This window comes from Eleginops maclovinus, chromosome 23 (genome assembly GCF_036324505.1).
Source record: "Eleginops maclovinus isolate JMC-PN-2008 ecotype Puerto Natales chromosome 23, JC_Emac_rtc_rv5, whole genome shotgun sequence".
NCBI lineage: Eukaryota > Metazoa > Chordata > Actinopteri > Perciformes > Eleginopidae > Eleginops > Eleginops maclovinus.
In genome coordinates, this window is record NC_086371.1 from 9,551,606 (window position 1) to 9,569,662 (window position 18,057).

General features: G+C 39.0%; 1 protein-coding gene across 1 annotated transcript; it reads right to left on the reverse strand.

Annotated features, from left to right (window-relative positions):
* Nucleotides 1–793: 793 nt before the first annotated feature.
* septin6 (septin 6) lies at nt 794–17,836 on the reverse strand. Its single transcript, XM_063876825.1, is given in 12 exon segments — nt 794–4,462; nt 7,067–7,257; nt 7,345–7,477; nt 7,666–7,811; nt 7,813–7,835; nt 9,099–9,195; nt 10,281–10,442; nt 11,978–12,031; nt 12,033–12,165; nt 13,226–13,421; nt 15,745–15,859; nt 17,619–17,836. Coding segments are annotated over 12 exon segments (1,296 nt in total). The 5' UTR covers nt 17,649–17,836; the 3' UTR covers nt 794–4,446.
* Between the last annotated feature and the right edge of the window lie 221 nt (nt 17,837–18,057).

Below are 18,057 nucleotides of genomic sequence, written 5' to 3' on the forward strand. Positions count from 1 at the left end.
TAGGAAATTCAATCCAACAATACTACATTATTGTTATTAACTGTCATTTCAACAAAACACAATATCCATACATTAAATACAAATGTATTAACTCCTATTGATTATATTTTAAGATAAAACCCAGATGAAACCAAGCAATACATGGTCTCCTCCTCATTCAAAAAGGCCATCAACACTACATTTATGACTGTGAATGTGTAATGACCTTTACTGTGTTTGTATGAATTAGTAATGTCCTCTGGCAATCCGTTTTTTGTTTATGTTACTTCTGTATCTACAGTGTGATAAATAATTTAACAAAACGCTACAAATATATATGTAAAACAAACTTAACTGACCTTTTCTACACACACATCTTCAGCAGCAATGTGAAAAATGCTATCCATCAGTTGAAAGACTGAAAGTAAATCATTGCAGTTTTACAAAACAAGAGTCTTTAGTTACAGTATGTGAAGTATCTTATTGCATTTGATCGTCTTATTTAGGAGCTTTATTTACACAAGGTGAAGTCCTTGGGCTCACTTTACCTACAGCTTGGTTCTTCTATTATAGCCACATACAATCTGCATTTAATGTTCTCCAAGTTAAGTTTAAGCCTAATAAAAACAGTTTAGTCGAACAAAAAAACTAAGGCAAAAAGAATTAATGTATTTCGGAATCAAAATACCGTAATAATATTTGCTGATTAAAGGTCATTTCAGCTTCCAGCACAGAAAAACTACAGTGCTATTTAATGTTACTTAGTTCAACCATGAGCTGCAAACTCTGTAAATAAAAGACAATAGCGTTATAGTTCTGGATCATATTTTTTTATTGAAAATTTACATCAATGGAATCAAACTAAAGTAAGATATTTAATTATTTGTAGTGTGGGAGAGTTTTTGACTACAAGAGGTGATGACTGATACTAGAAAAATGTATGGCATTTTTTGACACCAAAATGTTACTTTACACCCAGAGAGTCACGTCCAAAGGTCATAGGTAATAAACAACAGGTCTCCACTTCAATACACAAAATATATCCTTATAAATTATACAAATGCATGAGTATCTTTTTAACACTCCCATCTGGGTTTCAGTTCAACTCCATCTTATACTAATATTTGGCAAAGGGAGTTGAAAACATAGGACAGAGCAAATATACAATAATAATATGCACCATTTGAAGAAAAACAGCAATGTAGTTGAAATAGACTGCAAAATTGAATCATTAGGGGGTAAAAACAAGCAAGTCAAAAGTCAAAGATCACAGCAGTAATGAAATTAAAAAGATGCATGCAAAAAAAAATATAGAACAGGCTGGTGAATATTAAAGCACAATGTGTAACAAAAGGCCATTACATGTGACCTCCATGGTATTTAACAGCGACATGTAAACATGGGCACCATCAAATGAAGTGCTAAGTAGAAATATTGCTTTGGATTTTTCACGAGTATGACTCTTAATTTAATTTTAATGTTCATAAAACCAGAAAGCAGGAGATATACATTTTTAACTGAATAGATTTAAGAAAAACAACATGATTACTCATAATCTTCATAACACATTACACATAGTGCATTAAGTGCTTCTGTCCTCGATGAGTTTGTTTTTTAAATAAGCAAGCTTTGATGTATATCTAATAAGGAATAGTTAGAAATGTTTAAAGAAGGCTTGCATGAAGCCCTTGTCCACAGTCAGTTTATTACCTATGTGTTCAGCACATTCAGACATAAACATACTAACTGGTCGAGGCAGCGGTAGACCAGGGACAGCCATGTTTTAGTCAATGGATTCTGGTGGAGAGTGCATCCATGTAAAAACCAACATCAGTTCCCATTCGAGAATGGCTGTGTGACTACTAGTGGCATAAATAGGTAGCTAAAATTCGGCCCCTGTCCACACCAGTACATTGCTTAGCTTTATTTTCATTCCAACTGTGTTTCTCCAAACTGGAGACGTGTATATGTACTGTAGGATACACTGAGTGTGGAGAAGTACTTGATAAAACCCAACTTAAAAACATCAAAACTCTCCTTTTAAATGTGCACATTGTACTTATAATCGTATTGAAAAGACTAGTGCATAGTGCAAGATGAAATAGTGATTTAACCTGTGAGTCCTGTCAATGATTGAACAACACCTTGTATTTACTACAAGAGTCTCTTTATATACATTAAGACATAAAAGATTTAAACTGTGCCCGGTTCCCAACCAGCGTGGGTTTAGAGCTTCACTAGGTGGTCAGAAATACCATGCCAGTCCACATAAGGCCATATTCAACAAAAAGAGATGCGATGGGGGGGGGGGGGGGGGAATAAAAAAGGGTTGATACAGTGAGGAAAAAACGGGAAGAGGTAAAGGGTGCTTAGGTCTTGCCGAAGCTGCATCCCCTCTTCAGTTGGTCAAGAGAGATTAAAAAAAGCTAAGAGACAAAGAGAGAGAAAGCCAGCAGTTAGAGGGGTGGAAAAGCAGAAAATCATGGGTCAGGTTTGAGATTTAGCAGTTCATCTAATATCAAGCAGAAAATAGATTTACGTTTGATTATCACAACATAAATTAGGTGGTAGAAATCCCTGGGATAAAACATCCTGAGTTATTATTGTGATTATATTGTGCCCATTAATGATTGTCTTCTCCTCTGTGGTCCATTTAAATGAGAAAAAAAGTTATTAATTATCCAAATATGCCAATAAATAAACAAGTGCACATAATAAAGAGGAAAAAAGTGTTAGTCACATCAAAACACAAACAGTGCACGTATAAACAAAAGCAAAAGCACAAGAAGCAAGAATTAGATTGCTGGGGGTGAGGTTAGAGCTGCAGCGAAACACACATTAATTCAAATGATAGCAGAGCAGGTAATGATTAAGAAACCCTGTAGCCCGGGGTCCACAAAGCCGCTGGTCACATTTGGGGTACTCAGTACCCACAAAGGCCGCTCCCTCAGCAAAGCTTGAGGGCTGAGGAGCTACTCAGTGCAGAGCCAGGGATTACTGCAAAGGAAAGTGAAACCACACACACCAGTGAGCCGAGGATTAGGACGAGGGAGAGGCTCTTTCTCTCGATGTATTTTGACCCTGGAATTATGTGGAAAGTGTTTTTTATGCAGCAATGTCTTGAATCCAAAACGGTGTTGTCTTTCAAGAGACAATAATTGCAACCTTGAAGTGGTGAAAAACCAGGAATAACTGATGAATTTCCTGCCTCATTATGCAAATCAAGCATTCCCACTATCCCCATTTGGTCTCCTACTTTACAGCAATATTTGTCATACACAATGATTATGGCCACAGTTGTTATATTTGGTGAAAAATTGGCCTTTATTTCTTTAAAGATAATATTTGTTTTGTGTGTAACACTGATACAAACAACACCGGTCCCTGCAGGACAATGTGGACATCAAGATGATTGACTTTCAAATGTGCCTTCATTAGTAAGTCAAGTTAAAAAGAAAGTTACAATTGCACTGACAAAATTAATATTTATATACTTTATAAAACATCACATTTGGGTATAAAAAAAAGTGCAAATGTGAAAGCTAATACATGTATGCACATAATACATGACAATAAATGAGGTATGGGAGAAGTGGCAAAGAGATTAGGCTCACTAACTACTCATGCATCTGGATAGAGTGAAACAGGATCAGCACAGGGACATAAGTAATACAACTAATTCTTTTATGGTTTGAATTGTTATGCATTCAATCAATGCATCGGGACTAAAATCTTAAAGATCTTATAACTTGAAATGAATAAGAAACCAAATGTATGGTATATGCTGTATAAAAACACCCAAAAATGTGTTTGTGTGCATTTATGTGTGGATATGCCTCCAAATTTAAACACAGGGGGAAAATAAATATCACCCGAAGTTGTCACGTGAATTCTTTGGTTTTTGTCTACCCTGAGCTGGATCCCAAGCCAATGACTAAATGATAAAAAAAATGATGTTGGTAATTTTAGAAGTCACTGAGATGATTGTCCTTTTATCTAAAGATGGATCAACGTTAAACTAATCCATCATCAGATCAGATCTTTGACCGCTCTTCAAACTCTCCCTGCTCCCCGATGCCTGTTTCACTTTACCCTCAACACATTTCTGCCCATCACAAAGGTAGTCATGTATGTTAATATGTTTTTAAAAGCTCACTCCATCATGCAATTAATCTTTGAATACAAAACATGGAATGCATTATTTTGTAAATGTGTATAAAAAGACAAGCCAAATAACTGCTTGTATAAACCGTATACCATACAAGCATCATTCAGCAAAATAAACACAAAGTGATGTCACACTGATAGCAATGCCCAGCGTCTTCCAGAGAGCAGGGGGGGCATGTGCGGAGGGTCGAATTATGGGGGATGCGTGAGGGTGAGGGTGGGGAAGGATGGGGCTCTGTAAAAAAAGATGATGGGGTGGAAACTCATTCACAGCAGGACGGCCACAAGGGAGCACTTTTTCTACAGGAATCCTAAGCTGGAAATGAGAGAGAATGGCTGTTAATGCTTCCTTTGAGTTAAATCATCAACACTGTTTCACATGGGTGACATCACATCAACTTTCGTGACCAGATTAGAGGAGATCGTGCTTTCAAGGCAACTCAAAAAAAAAAAAGTTTAGCAGTTAGGGTGCAAGTACAGTCATCTATTTCTTGGAATTATTTAGTTTTTTTTAGAGGTTTTTTCCTGTCTTAACTTTAAACAATGTGTCCAATTGTCTTCCTCATCAAACAGCAGCTTGTTTGCATCTATTTTAACAGTCCTGGGCGGCTTGAGGAGTTTACAGATTGCAAGACAGATGTCTTTGTCCTGTTCGACCCTCCCCAGCGGTTGAGTCTCAAGAACATCTGCCCTCTGTGGATTTGGCTTATGTATCCACTCAACAAGGAGGGTCGTCATATGGCTGCGAGATCAACAAAACATTTCATCTACACAAACAGCGCTGAGCCCTGAGGGTGTTTGCTGCTCTGCTGTGACCTCACTTCAGCTTTGAATGGCTCTTTGTGCGATCCATTCGCGAGTGGGAAAGGACATTTGAGAGCCACAAAAAAGACACTGTTGTGGGTTTTGGGAGGCAGATGGGGCAGTATATCAAATGGGTGTATGGGGATCTAATAAACTGGCTGATTTAGCAAGCAGCACAAGGACGGTAAACACTGCCAGCTCAAGGATATGATCGACACTGATGTTAGCAAGGATATACTTTAGGCCTGCTCAAATACATGAATAACTGTGTCCATTTATCATAATGTAGCACATTTAGATAACTTTAGAGCACATTACATGCATTTTAATTTAGATAGTAGTTTCTAAAGTTTGAAAAACGTTATTGAATATAGATAAATATTTAAATACTCAGTCTGTTCTAAATTTAGACCAGGTGCAGGAAACCAATGAAGAACAAGAATGGAGTGTAGCTGCAGAATGGATTAACTCTTTAGACATTTGGTAGTGTAGAAATGTTGCCAGTTTAAAGGACCTTTTACAGGGTTCCTGATGTCTACGGCAAGTCAAATCAAAGACTTTGTTATTCCTCTTTAAATGAAATGTAATTTCCATTTTACAATCAAATGTAATTGTTAGATACAATGTCAGAAAATCTAAGCTAAAAACCTACTTTCCATGTCATAGCAGACTTGATTTATCGAATGTTATACAGATTTTAAGTCTTTATTCCTACATTAATGCCTTTTATGAATTTATAGCAATATTTCACATTATATCTGTATTCATGTACATGTCATAAATTGAAGTTGAATATCTTTTTTAGTTATATTTTGTAGGTGGTGTCTTACCAGAACAGATGCCCCATGCAGCATGCAGCAAGTGTAGGAGGAGTTAACTGGAAAACATTACGGATGCAACATAGGTGACACATGCACTCACAGGACAGATTTACAAGCAGTCATCAATATCTGTGTCGACTGGGAACTGAAGAAAACACTGACAGATAAACAAACATTATCTGTGTTAACGCTTGAAGTGAAAGTCAGTTTTAATCAGTGTTCCACAGTCAAAGTTGCACAGCGGCCCCTTTAGGAAGAGAAAAATGTATCCAGGCAGAGCTCATAAAGAAAAGAAGTGGCTGTGAAGAAAAAAAAATTAACAACAGGGAAGAAAAATAAAGCAACAAGAACCTTCTCAGTGCAAGTGTCTTCTTCCTTTTTTAACAGGCACGCCGTCACATCAGCTTCAACACAAAACCAGCAGTTGATTACCAACAGGAAGCGACCCACAAACACATACCTCAACCACACGACACACTTCTGGCTTCTAACACTGACTCTCAGCTGGAAAACAGTCTCATGCTCTCATGGCATAATGAAACTATTGGTATAAACTGTCGGGGAAACACGCACTGTCAAATAGTTTCCACTTAAACAAATATGAACTTTATTTAAAAAAAAAAAAAGACTTAATTTGGCATTTCCTTTTTTCAAGCTAATGGAACAGTCCAGTAATTGTTGACAGTTTTTCATTTCATGATGATGATTTCTGATTGTTGGCAACTTTTCAACTATTTAGATGACGATAGGGAGTCATTTTCACCAGTCCCCCCCCCCCCCACCCTCCGTTATTATATAGAGGGGGAACTGGAGCACTCTACTAAAGAGAGGAGTGACAAGCCTTGAGCTTAACCCGAGCCTTTGACTACTGTAAAGCATTAAATGATGCAAATATAGGGCGGAATATTAACGAGTGCTGACAGAGAAACCACTAAGCGCTTATTGATATTAGAGGAACAGACGGAAAGGAAGTTCTGTCAGCACAAAGTGAAATAAATGCTTAATGAGTTTGCATTTCTGTCAGGATCAAGCTACATATTTCATTCTATTGCACAACATGAAGGCCCCAATGGCTTTACAACACACAACTTCTCACACAGTGGCAGCAATATTTATGTACTTATTTGGCAAATGCTCAACACTGTAAAATGTCAATGTAATTACATGCGGTCTTGTTCGTCCCAGCTCCAGAGTATCCAGACTTTTCAATCCTTATACAACTGGAGGTGGTCTGAAGCCCCTAACATGTATGGATAGATGTGAGGAAGGCACAGGAAGTAGAGAGCAATACTTACTTTTTCCTCTCTTTGTCCCTCTTGAGTGTGGTGGAGCCCCCTGCCTGCTGGGCCTGGTTCTGCAAGAGCTCTGCGGCAGTCTTTTTCTGTTTGAACATGTTGAGCTCGTCGTCCAGGGACTTCTTCTTGTCCTCCAGTTTTTTCTTCTCGTCCTGGTGGAGCTTCTTCAGACGGTCAAACTTCTCGTGCAGCTATCGCGAGACAAACAACGCTTTGTGTTATTAAAGACATGGGCAAACTTCCTTTAACAAGTGATGATCATGATACTTAAGAGGCACCTCTTTCTCAGCTTCTTTGAGCTCAGCCTCCTTCTCTTTCACTCTTTGGACAAACATTTGTCTCATTTCTTCCTCCTTTTTCTGCAGTTCCCCCATGAACTCGTTCCTCTTTGCTTCATATGTCTCCTGCAGACTGACAAACGGACACAGGAGTAAAAAAAAAAATAAACAGACAAAGACAACAAGACACAAACTGGTCAAATCTAGCAAAATTAAATGTCAATGATATATGGATTTAAAAAAATGCTAGTTAAAAAAAAGAGAGCAAAACATCAATAGGCAGAGCTCCGGCTATATGGGAGCAGTCTCTCTCCAATTTACCTAAAGGGCTTGCTGTCAGGGTCTGTGTCCTTGAAGCCCATCTCCTCCAGTTTGCAGCGGCGGTAGAGCTCATAATGACGGGTGTGCGTCTGCTCTCGCAGGTCCTCCATGTTCACTCTGATCAGCATTTCTCGCAGCTTGACGAAAGTCACAGTGATTCTCATTTTCCACTGTGAAAGACACACATCATGGAGAGACACATGGCATCCTATTCATTATGTATTATGCAATAGTGTTCAGAGGTGAAAACAGATACTACTACAGCCGCAGTTACAGGCTGGCTTTTGAAAAATCAATCTACAGAAAATTCATAATTGTATGGATGAAAAGTAATTTTTATGCAACAATGGCGGCATATGCAGTTTTTAGCCTCTCAAATCTGCTTTTCTGTTTTATTTCCTATTAAACGAAATCACTGTGGGGTTTGGACTAACAAAACAAGGTATTTCCAGCCATCCTCTTGGACTTTGAGGAACTTGGTTGCATATTTATAACTATTTTCAGACATTTTAAAGACCAAACAATTAATTGATGAGATATGAAGCAGATGAAGCTGCTAGCTACCTTAGTAAAGTGAGCCTTATATCTCTAGCATCAAATACAATTTTGATTCCAACAAATGACCCTAATGATTTATAACTTGAGAGTATTTTCCAGAACAGAAAAGTGTTCATGTCCTGTGGCTTGTCTATTGATTGTGAAACTGAACTGAGCTCCACACTCCCTCAGATTGTGTGACAACATGTGAGTTCACTATGCACGCACATATTCGCTCTGGTAAACAGATCCAATGATAAATAAAGCCTCTGGACAGAAATATCCTACAGAGCAGTTTGTAAGTATTAGATTTCCTTGATTTTTGCTGCATTTCAAACAGATACAATGAGGTCAAAGGGTTGAGTTTCAGCTTGAGGGAAGTTTGTGGAAATGATAGCCCTATTTAGCCTCAGAGGATATGTATAGAAAGGGATACACTTTCACACATCTAAAGATGTGAAATTAAAACCCTAGAAGTAACGCTTCATCAAATGACAATGAGCCTCATGTGCAACAAGATATTTGAAAAGCGAAATTGCTGGAGTACGAAACGCCTAATTGTTCAATCAACATTAAATACGTCTATTCAAATATTTAGCAAATAGCATGAAGGTGTTATTCGAGAAAAAAAGGTGAATCATCCTAAGCCTGTTGCTTCCCCAGTGTGAGGATTTCCTGCTTCATGTCTGTATAAACTTAATGTAGGTTTCGTAATTGTGATGTTTCAGATCTACACTCCATCTTTTTCATCATGTCAATACCAAATCAAAGAAACATTTTAAGCGACACAATAAGTCTTCATCTGCAGGAGTGCTAGATGAGGTTATAGAACTGCAGCAGCTTTGACGAGAGGGAGCGCATTCTCATTTCCTGTGCAGGATGTGACCTCAGCTTACCCTGCACGGTTCCCCAGGGGTACTGCCGGGCCTTCACCATCTTGTTCCCAATCTTCACTTCCTCCGTGCTCCCCACCACGGCAAATGGCAAATGGCTCTGTGTAGCAGACAGAAAAGCATTGTTGGTACTCTGTGAAAGGCACCTGAGAGCTGAGCAGGAGCTTTCAAATCCTTTCAAACACAACTGCACATTAACCAGCTGCAGTTCTACTCAGATTTCTCTGCTTACATGTTATTACACTAAAGTGCATCTAATTCATTCATGTTCACTTGCATACATACTTTTCTAAGCAGCATTATATCCCAAAGGGAAAAGAGAGAAACGTGTGTTATATTTATTATATAACTGGACCATTAGGTGCCTATTTTTATACACAGCAAGAAGCAGCTCATAGAGGAAGTGTATGACTTCTGAACAGAACAGGGTCATGATCAGAGCATAAAACAACAGCCTAGAGGCAGCATGCTAACACAATCAGTTGGGTAGGCCTTTCCACAGATCAGCCCTCGTAAACAGTCAAGTGAGTCTTGGCTCATCTGTCGGGGAACGCAGGCTCGTTCCCACACTGCAGCTTCCTGCAGAGTGAGCTGGCTGATTGCGCCGCTCTGAACAAACTCCTCCCTGCAAGAGGCGGCTTCCTGAACGCCTGAGTGCACACAGAGGAGGTCTGTCCTGATTCTGCATCACATGCTTTTTTGCCGGTAACGCATAACTGGAATTATAGTAAACACAGATAAAAGCGAGAAGAAGTATGATACAGAAATCAGTCCATGAACACAGAACTGGTCAGGTGGAATTCATTGTGCGTGACTTCATATTGGTAGATAAAAATAAACTGGGTCAAACAGCATCACAAAACATCTTCACATCATTTGAATGTTTGTGTCTTATTGTGCAAGTGTGTATGTTGCTGTGTGTTGTACGAAATAAAATGCTACAGATGGTGAAAGTAAAAATCCCCCATGCCCATAATGACACATTTATTTTAACACACTTTTGTCTTGGAATCAAAAGTGTGAAAGCACAGATTGGATAAATGTATATTTACAGTAAATCGTAAAAGAATATCAATTAATTCTTAAAGAATTTTGATGAATTGATCTTCCGTACTCTATATTTATTTAATGAAATGAGCTGTGTGAAACATGTGAAGTAGATTGAAATGTAGCTTTTGAGCTCACGTTCATGGTGGAGTTGATCTCGGCCACAGACTCGTCATCAGTGGGGAACTGGTAGATCTGCACTCCGTTGCTCACCAGCTCGCTGGTGATTTTGATTTTAAACTTGGCCAGCTCGCTCTTGGAGATGGCGTCCGACTTGGCAACGATTGGGATAATGTTGACCTGCAGTTGACAAATAAGAAAGAATTTGGATTGTTGTTCTGAACAGAAAAGAATTCACAGCAAACACGTGCATCGAAGTATCGATTATTAACACAACAAAGTATTTCAGTCTCAAAAGAACCGTAGGAATTTTATGCTCATCGTGTCCTACCCCTTTTTGATATTTATATAGACACGCAATTTTAAACAAAAGTACTTTGACACAACGACATGGTGCCGTCAACAATTTCAGATATGCAGCCTAGAACTATGTCTTTCTGTTAATTTCCCACGCCTCCATTTATTAAGTTCAACTTCAGAAAGGAGTGGATTCTAAAAAAGGGCAAAATAAACATTGCAAGTTAGATAAGGCTGGTGTTCTAGAAGTAGTAGCCTCAACTGAACAGCATTCAGGTTTAGTAATGGAATAAAAAACACATAACTATGTATTTTGTGCTTTCAATCAGTTGTTGCCCAGGATTGTAGAAAATATTTAAAGTACAATTTCCTTATAGAATGGGTACTGAACATCTCTTATCATTCAACACCTCACAGTACCTCTATCTAGTGCCAGGCCTTTGTGGATTGCAGACAATTACACATTCTTAAGAACAGCGTTAAAAATAGTAAATGCGGCAAAGGGAGCAGCAGGCTTCCATCTCCTGCTCCATATCACTTCAAAGCTCTCCAAAAAAGGTGTTTGTAACAGTCAGACTCAAATGATTTCGACAGCAAGTATGCTATTCATGTTATCCAAACAGGGAAATGGGTCATTCTTATATGAGCGTACACTTGCCGATAAAAAAAATAAGACTTTTCCTCCCACACAACTATTTTCTACAAGTCCTGTCGCCGACACAATTGGCTCTCCAACTGGGGGCCCCTTTAACTAACAAGGGGTTAGGGTTAGGTTTACATCACCCCTGAGTGTAGTAAGGATTCAGCTTGGTTTAGGACACTATTAGAGTATTGTTTAAGCCCCCCCTCCCTTAGGTGGATGTGTACACAGGGGAGGATGCTTTCTGGATCACGCTGTGGTGAGCACTTGCCAGAGGGATCAGCTGCTCTGGCAAACACTGAGCCGACTCTTTCTACAGAAGCCAGGAGGTCCATGCAAATAAACCACTGTGGAAAGGCCCTCTCACAGAAAAACGAGGAGGCAGTCACTGAGCTGACTGCATTTCACAGCTGACCTACACCGACGCACTAACACGAACAGAGCCAATTTGCAAGCGGGCAGATGGCCTAGAAAGACTTTATGATCCATGACTAGAGTAGATAAATAAAATGCCATACACAACAATGCAGGGCCAAAGGCTTTACCTACAGTATATCTGTGACACGTTACAGTAAGTCTATTCATGTTTCTGAGGCATTATAATAGTTATATTTCAGCACCATGTTGCTGCATTGCAACTATCCCTCTCATTTAACGCTAAAATTGAAAGTGGGTCTCTGAAAAAGATGTCTCCTAGATTCAAATATAGGTATATCTTACTGAAAGCTTAAATACATAAAAACGTCTTCTTGCTGATAATGATAATAGTGAGGCTCACCTTGCTATCGAGTTTCTTCATGGTCACCAAGTCCAGGGATTTGAGCGAGTGCCCCTGTGGGTGCTATAAAATAAAGACACGCGTGGATGCGTGTGTCGTGGTAGCTGTGTAGCGTGCGCTTGATTTTCAGCTCCTCTTGTAGATATGCTTCAAACTGGGCATCGATGAACTCCACGATAGACTTGTAGCTGTCAGAAAAAGCAGAAACAGGGACGTTGTTTTGAGCAAACCGTATTTTCTTTGGATACACTGCTATATCATCTCATATCCTTTCCTATTATTTAATACAACATGTTTCACACTTGGCTGGAAGTAGACACACTGATCCTTTTTGGTTTCTTGCCCTAAAATCGATGTGCTTTTTAAATGTTTAAGCATCCAGGCAACCCTTATGGCCTTGACTTCAATTCATCAAGATCTTTATTTTTTTTCCGGATTGCTCTTTGAAATTAAAAGGGATGCGAATTCATTTTCAATTAATAGACTTATACAATAACTTTATATGACCTGAAAAAGAGAGCAAACAAAAGGATACGTGCCTTAGAAAATTGCAGAGAAAGAGGTTTGACCCCATACATTAAGAGTCCAGGGGGCTTAACCCCTCCCACCACACACACACAAACAAACTGACACAAACACACACAGCTTGTGTGCATGCCAGAGGACTTTCTGCCAGGGGCGGTTCTCATGGCAATGTCCGTGTGTAAACTGCAGTAAGTCTAAGTTACTTCCTCTATGATTTGCAATTTGATACTAAACAAAGTGTGAAACCTGGAAATATCCGCAGCCTTCCCATAAGAGAGAGCTCACAGAGTTGGAGCTCGAATGACATCTCGCCCTAAACTGACCTCAGCAGCAGAGTTAGCAATTAGGTTATGGATGGTAAGCTCGGTACAGTATTTTATGTTTGATGAAATAGTTTCAGAGGTTGTCTACAGCGGTCTTGTTTAAATACTAGGGAAACAAACTAATATACATGTTCTTTCTGTCGTAAAAATGTACAACAGAACTGCTGAGGAAACAGAGAAGGGGACCTGACTCAACATTTTTTGGGTACAATTTAATCAGGATCAGGACTGAATGAAACCGGAGCTCCAAAAATGTTCAGAGCTCTCACAGATTCATTGTATGTGAGGAATTTGGTCGGCACGATCAGGTGTGTATTTTTCGTTACTGCTCACAAAGAGTCTGTCAGTTTTCGGTGATCAAACCTACTGTAAACTGGGACCAGTGTCCAGTAAGTTTTACCTGTCTTCCTTGTTTATTTGGTCTCCGAATCCCACCGTGTTGACGACGGTGAGTTTGAGGCGCACATTACTCTCCTGGAGCTCGTAGGTGTTGGACTTGAGCGTGACTCCCGGCTGGTTGTGCTGGGTGGGCTCGCCCTCAAACTTGGTGTTGAACAACGTGTCCATGAGGGTGGATTTTCCCAGACCCGTCTCACCTAGAAAACACAAGGGATAATGCCTCATGTTACTGGGATCCCACAAAGCTTGACTATGGTTTCCTTCAAACTAAAATGTCTGCTTCAACTCCACTAACACGGCAAGGTCTATCATTTTTAAAGATACACAGCGTCTAGAGTATGCACTATCGAATAATACGTTAACAGTTGCTTGTAAACCAATACAAAAATTTAAAAAATCAGACAATGTTAATGTGTTAAAGATCCAAGCAATTTTATATGCGAGATGTTTCCAACAGACATCTTTGTCAGGCTATTTTTATTAGTGTTTATCCCTTTACCCTGCATCCCTCCAAATGATCAGATATTTAATAATCTTGACAGATGGTCAGCTTCGATCGAATGTAACCTTAAGGTCACTTTTATTGCAAATCAAAAGATGCATTGATTTAGTTTAGTTTTTCTTGTGAAGCATAAATAGAATATAATTGCATTCTGTTGTGCAGCCCAGTGCTGTAGAGTGACAATGAATGACATTTGAAGAACTCTAAACTGTTACTTATAAAATAGATTAAATTTGACATTTTGAAGATGCTCCAAGATAAACATATAATTTCCAAAAGAGCAGAAGGAGAGGCTTGTTATCTCCTGAAGTATCCTAACATCCATTCACTTTGAGGCAGTCAGATGACTCAGATACAGAGCTCCCTGCGTAAGAATTTCTATTTTTATTCATCTCAGCCTGACCTACAATCTAAACATGTTAGCCTATTTTAATAGGATATCTCTGTATGATCCAAATCTTATCTTTCCCTCATAATCCAGAGAACTGATGCATCAACAGTCCCTCTGCCCGTTGCTGACCTCAGTTTTAGTAAGCCTCTCATGCCGAAGGCAATTTGGCAAACTAGAAACTAAGGGGTAAACAGGAAAGAGTTGCAATCCAATCCTAAATAACTAACCCTGTGCAGTAATGTCAGTCATCTTTTAGCCCAATGGAAACTAACATCTCCACATATTTTGATTCCCTCTTCGAAATGTAAACCACAACCAAATTATACAAATCACAAGATCACTTGTCTTTGCCTCAAGCAGTACTTGTACTTCTGTGACCCGCTGCACTTGTGAGTCACACCATAGCATTTACCGTCCGCAACAAAGGATGCTCTCACTGTCTTGCATCATTTTTGGTTCCCTATTCTTGACTGGAGCTTAGAAATGGTAGTAATAGCACCAAATAAATATGTTTTGTTTAAATTATGAATAACACATCGCTGTCTGCTTTTTTGAATTTCACTAATACAGATATAAACAGACACGTCATGCCACTAGAAATGCCCAGCAGGCATTTACTTTCATGAAAATCTTTAAAATAAAAAGACACATATTGTAGTTATGTAACTAGACCTCTAAATAGGAACACATCCTAAAATAGATAGCCTACAATTGTCATGTTTGCTACTGCTGGTAGTAAAACATGAATACTGTATCATCACCAGAAATTTGATCTACAAAATATCCGTCTTCTAGAGTTTAGTGTGCTGGTGGCATGTCTTCATCTCTGCGTATACTAACATTAGAAGGTGTGATTGGGAAAACAAACCAAAACCAGAGGGAAAATCATATACAACATATCATGTTTCCATTGCTGCTTGGAGATTTGATGAGCCACTGAAATAACATACTATAATTCCAAGTAACTAATATAGTTTGACTGTGTGTGGCAGGCAGTAATGCAATGTTGCCTAAACATCTGAAGGTCTAACCAGCACTCATGTATACACATAAAGTGGGAAAATATAAGAAAAGCTTCTCAGTATACAGTGAAATGAAACAGCACTAAAAACAGCCATAAAGTTTTATCAACGCCCATCTAATAAAAAAAGGTTCAACACAGACTGAAGTTCATCGCCTGCAAAAATCTCGGATTTATTGCGGGACTGTTGTATTAGATTTCCTTAGTTGTATTTGAGTGCATCTAATAAAAAGGTACCGGAATGTATTTGAGTGAATAATCCAAGCACTTATTGAAGCTGAACAGACTTGTCCGTATAAAACATTCCAGGCAACATTTTTAAGTGTTCCCACAAATCCAGCAAAAGACTTGCTGTGTTAAGTGCGACAGCCATGCTGATAAAAATACTTAAATTAAATAATGAATTTCCTATCTGAACCCAGAGCATCTTACTCATCATGGTAGCCAATGCTGACTTGCCTGAAGGAATCTAAGCGCATCAAATACTGAGCATCATGCTTAGCATCTTGTGGCAAAGCCTGACTTTCATTGAAGCAAATAAGTCGTCTTTTAGCCCAAGGAGAAAGAGAGAGAGAGTAAAAGCATTTTCATGCATGACATACTCACCAACACAGAGGATGTTGAAGCAGAATCCGTGGTTGACAGACTTATTGACCAACTGGTCAGGCATGCTATCAAAGCCGACATGGCCTGCCAGAGGGACAGCGCGAGCACCTTCACCCTAAAATCAAAGGAAATCAAAAGCATGTCAGTGACACTGCATTAATGTGCCTTGTTGGGGCACTGTGTTCGCATTATTGTACACATGCACAGATTTCTATTGAACACTCTATAATTAAGATGTAAAGGTTTTCCTTTGGATAAATAACATTGTTTTACCAAATAACTTCATTTTTAGATCATTAACACACGTTCCACCATCTTTGCTCAAGGTCTTAGAGTCTGACTTCAGGTGCAATGTTGCTCACTTCCTGTTTGCTGAGCAGTTACTTTCTTCCCACAGACGAGACGAGTAACAAACCACAATGTACATATATGGAAAGGCATTGTCGTTTGTGTCAAGATAAATGAAAACAAATATAACTAAAAGCTGATTGTTGAGTCAAATTAATACAGCAAGCATTTTGGGTTATAGTGGTTTCACTTTGATTTGAACCCTTAAACTCGATATTTTTGGCCAGTTGCACTTCCCTTTCAATCTACTTTAACTCTGTTTGTCCACAGCCTATATCTGGACCAGAGTGACACCAAAGACCAATGTGTAAAAGCACTGTTGTTACATGTGTGTGTGGGCGGGTGGCTGCAGCAGAGTATCTCAATCCCTACGAATCTCATTTCTGCAGCCCACGTCTACATTATGAGGTGCAGGAAAGCAAAGAATTTAGATTATATGGCAAAGCAAGAGCTCTCAACCAGCTAAACCTCAGCCAACCAGCCATTATGTGGCTTAGCGTAACACACTGCTGCTTTCCAGTGTGGCTTTGACAGGAAAACATTCCGTTTGAGGGTCAGTTTAAAATAAACTGGTCGAACTGATGGTACTGGACAGTTGTGGATTATTTGGATAGTTGAAATTGGGTTTAAACAGCTGAGGGAGTGTTTGGAAAACTGGGGGGTATTGTGACTAAACAAATAGCGTTTCCTCTTCAGCTGCAAGTGCAACATTCCTGAAACATTTCCTGCTTTTAAAGACAATCACAGCCAAGTAACACACTTCATTTTCATTTAGTGTGGCCACAATGGATATCAAAGTGCAAAACCCTGCTATTCTGGGCACTTTTTTGGTGTAGTGGCTTTCTTTTCGACTTGGAAAAAAACAGGCACACTTTATACAATATTTCAAAAATTGCAGGGCCTAAATGCCCATGAATTTCTCCGTTTTGTCCATATTTTCTATGAACATAAGACAACGCCCGAACGAAAGTTAACGGGACTTGCATGAAACAACATAACGGAAATGTGCACCGTAGCTGAGCTGAAATGGGGGCGTTAAGAATGAATGGCCTACTACCGATGGCTTTAATATCGGTTAGCTAATAAGGGGTCTACTACAAAGTATTTAACACAGCACATTCAACAAAACACAATTTTGTTTGAAAGGTATTTTAAGTTAATCAGCACAGGAAATCCGAAGGCGTTAGCTTACAATAACGAAAATACCTGAATGAAGATATTTAAAAGAATGCAACGATGAGCAGGCCTTACTTTAAAACCGGATATTCTCAAAACATTTAAAATGCACCATCAGATGTGTGATAGCTAACCGCCACCACATGTCGTTTTATTAGCAACGTTACATTCAATTTGGGGTTCAATAAAACCACGAAACGCGGATGATAGCTTACGTTTACCTATGCTAAATTAAACTCTCCCACTTAAAGCTATAACTATATATTTTATTTTAGTGAGGCCAGCAAAGAAATAACAGGGATTTATGTTCATAGTGACAATGGCATCTACAGTAAAATGAGGCTACTCACCGCTTGCCTTGCTATCTCAGTTGACGCCATGGTGGTAGCTGCTAGGTGGAGGACGGAACATCTACTACTCTCTGTTAGCAAAAGAAGCTGCAACGTTCAAGTTACAACGAAAGATGGCCTATTTGGAATGAACCATTGTTCAAAGGGCTATTTTGGAATTATACTGTAATATGATAACAGTGCTGACATTGGACGTTATTCATTTATTATTTATATAAATATTCCAGCTCGTGTTTTCAATTTAAATGTGAAATTTTTTATGATTTGTTAAAAGCGCTACCCACGGATCTCCCCCACAGGATGCATTTATGGTGTCGTCCAGTGCGAACGGCAGTGAACCACAATCAATGAACGTTACAAACGGTTTTAATTACTTTGTGGTTAGTGTCAAAAACTCTCAGTATTAGAATTTGTTCATGTGACGTAAAATATTAAGTAT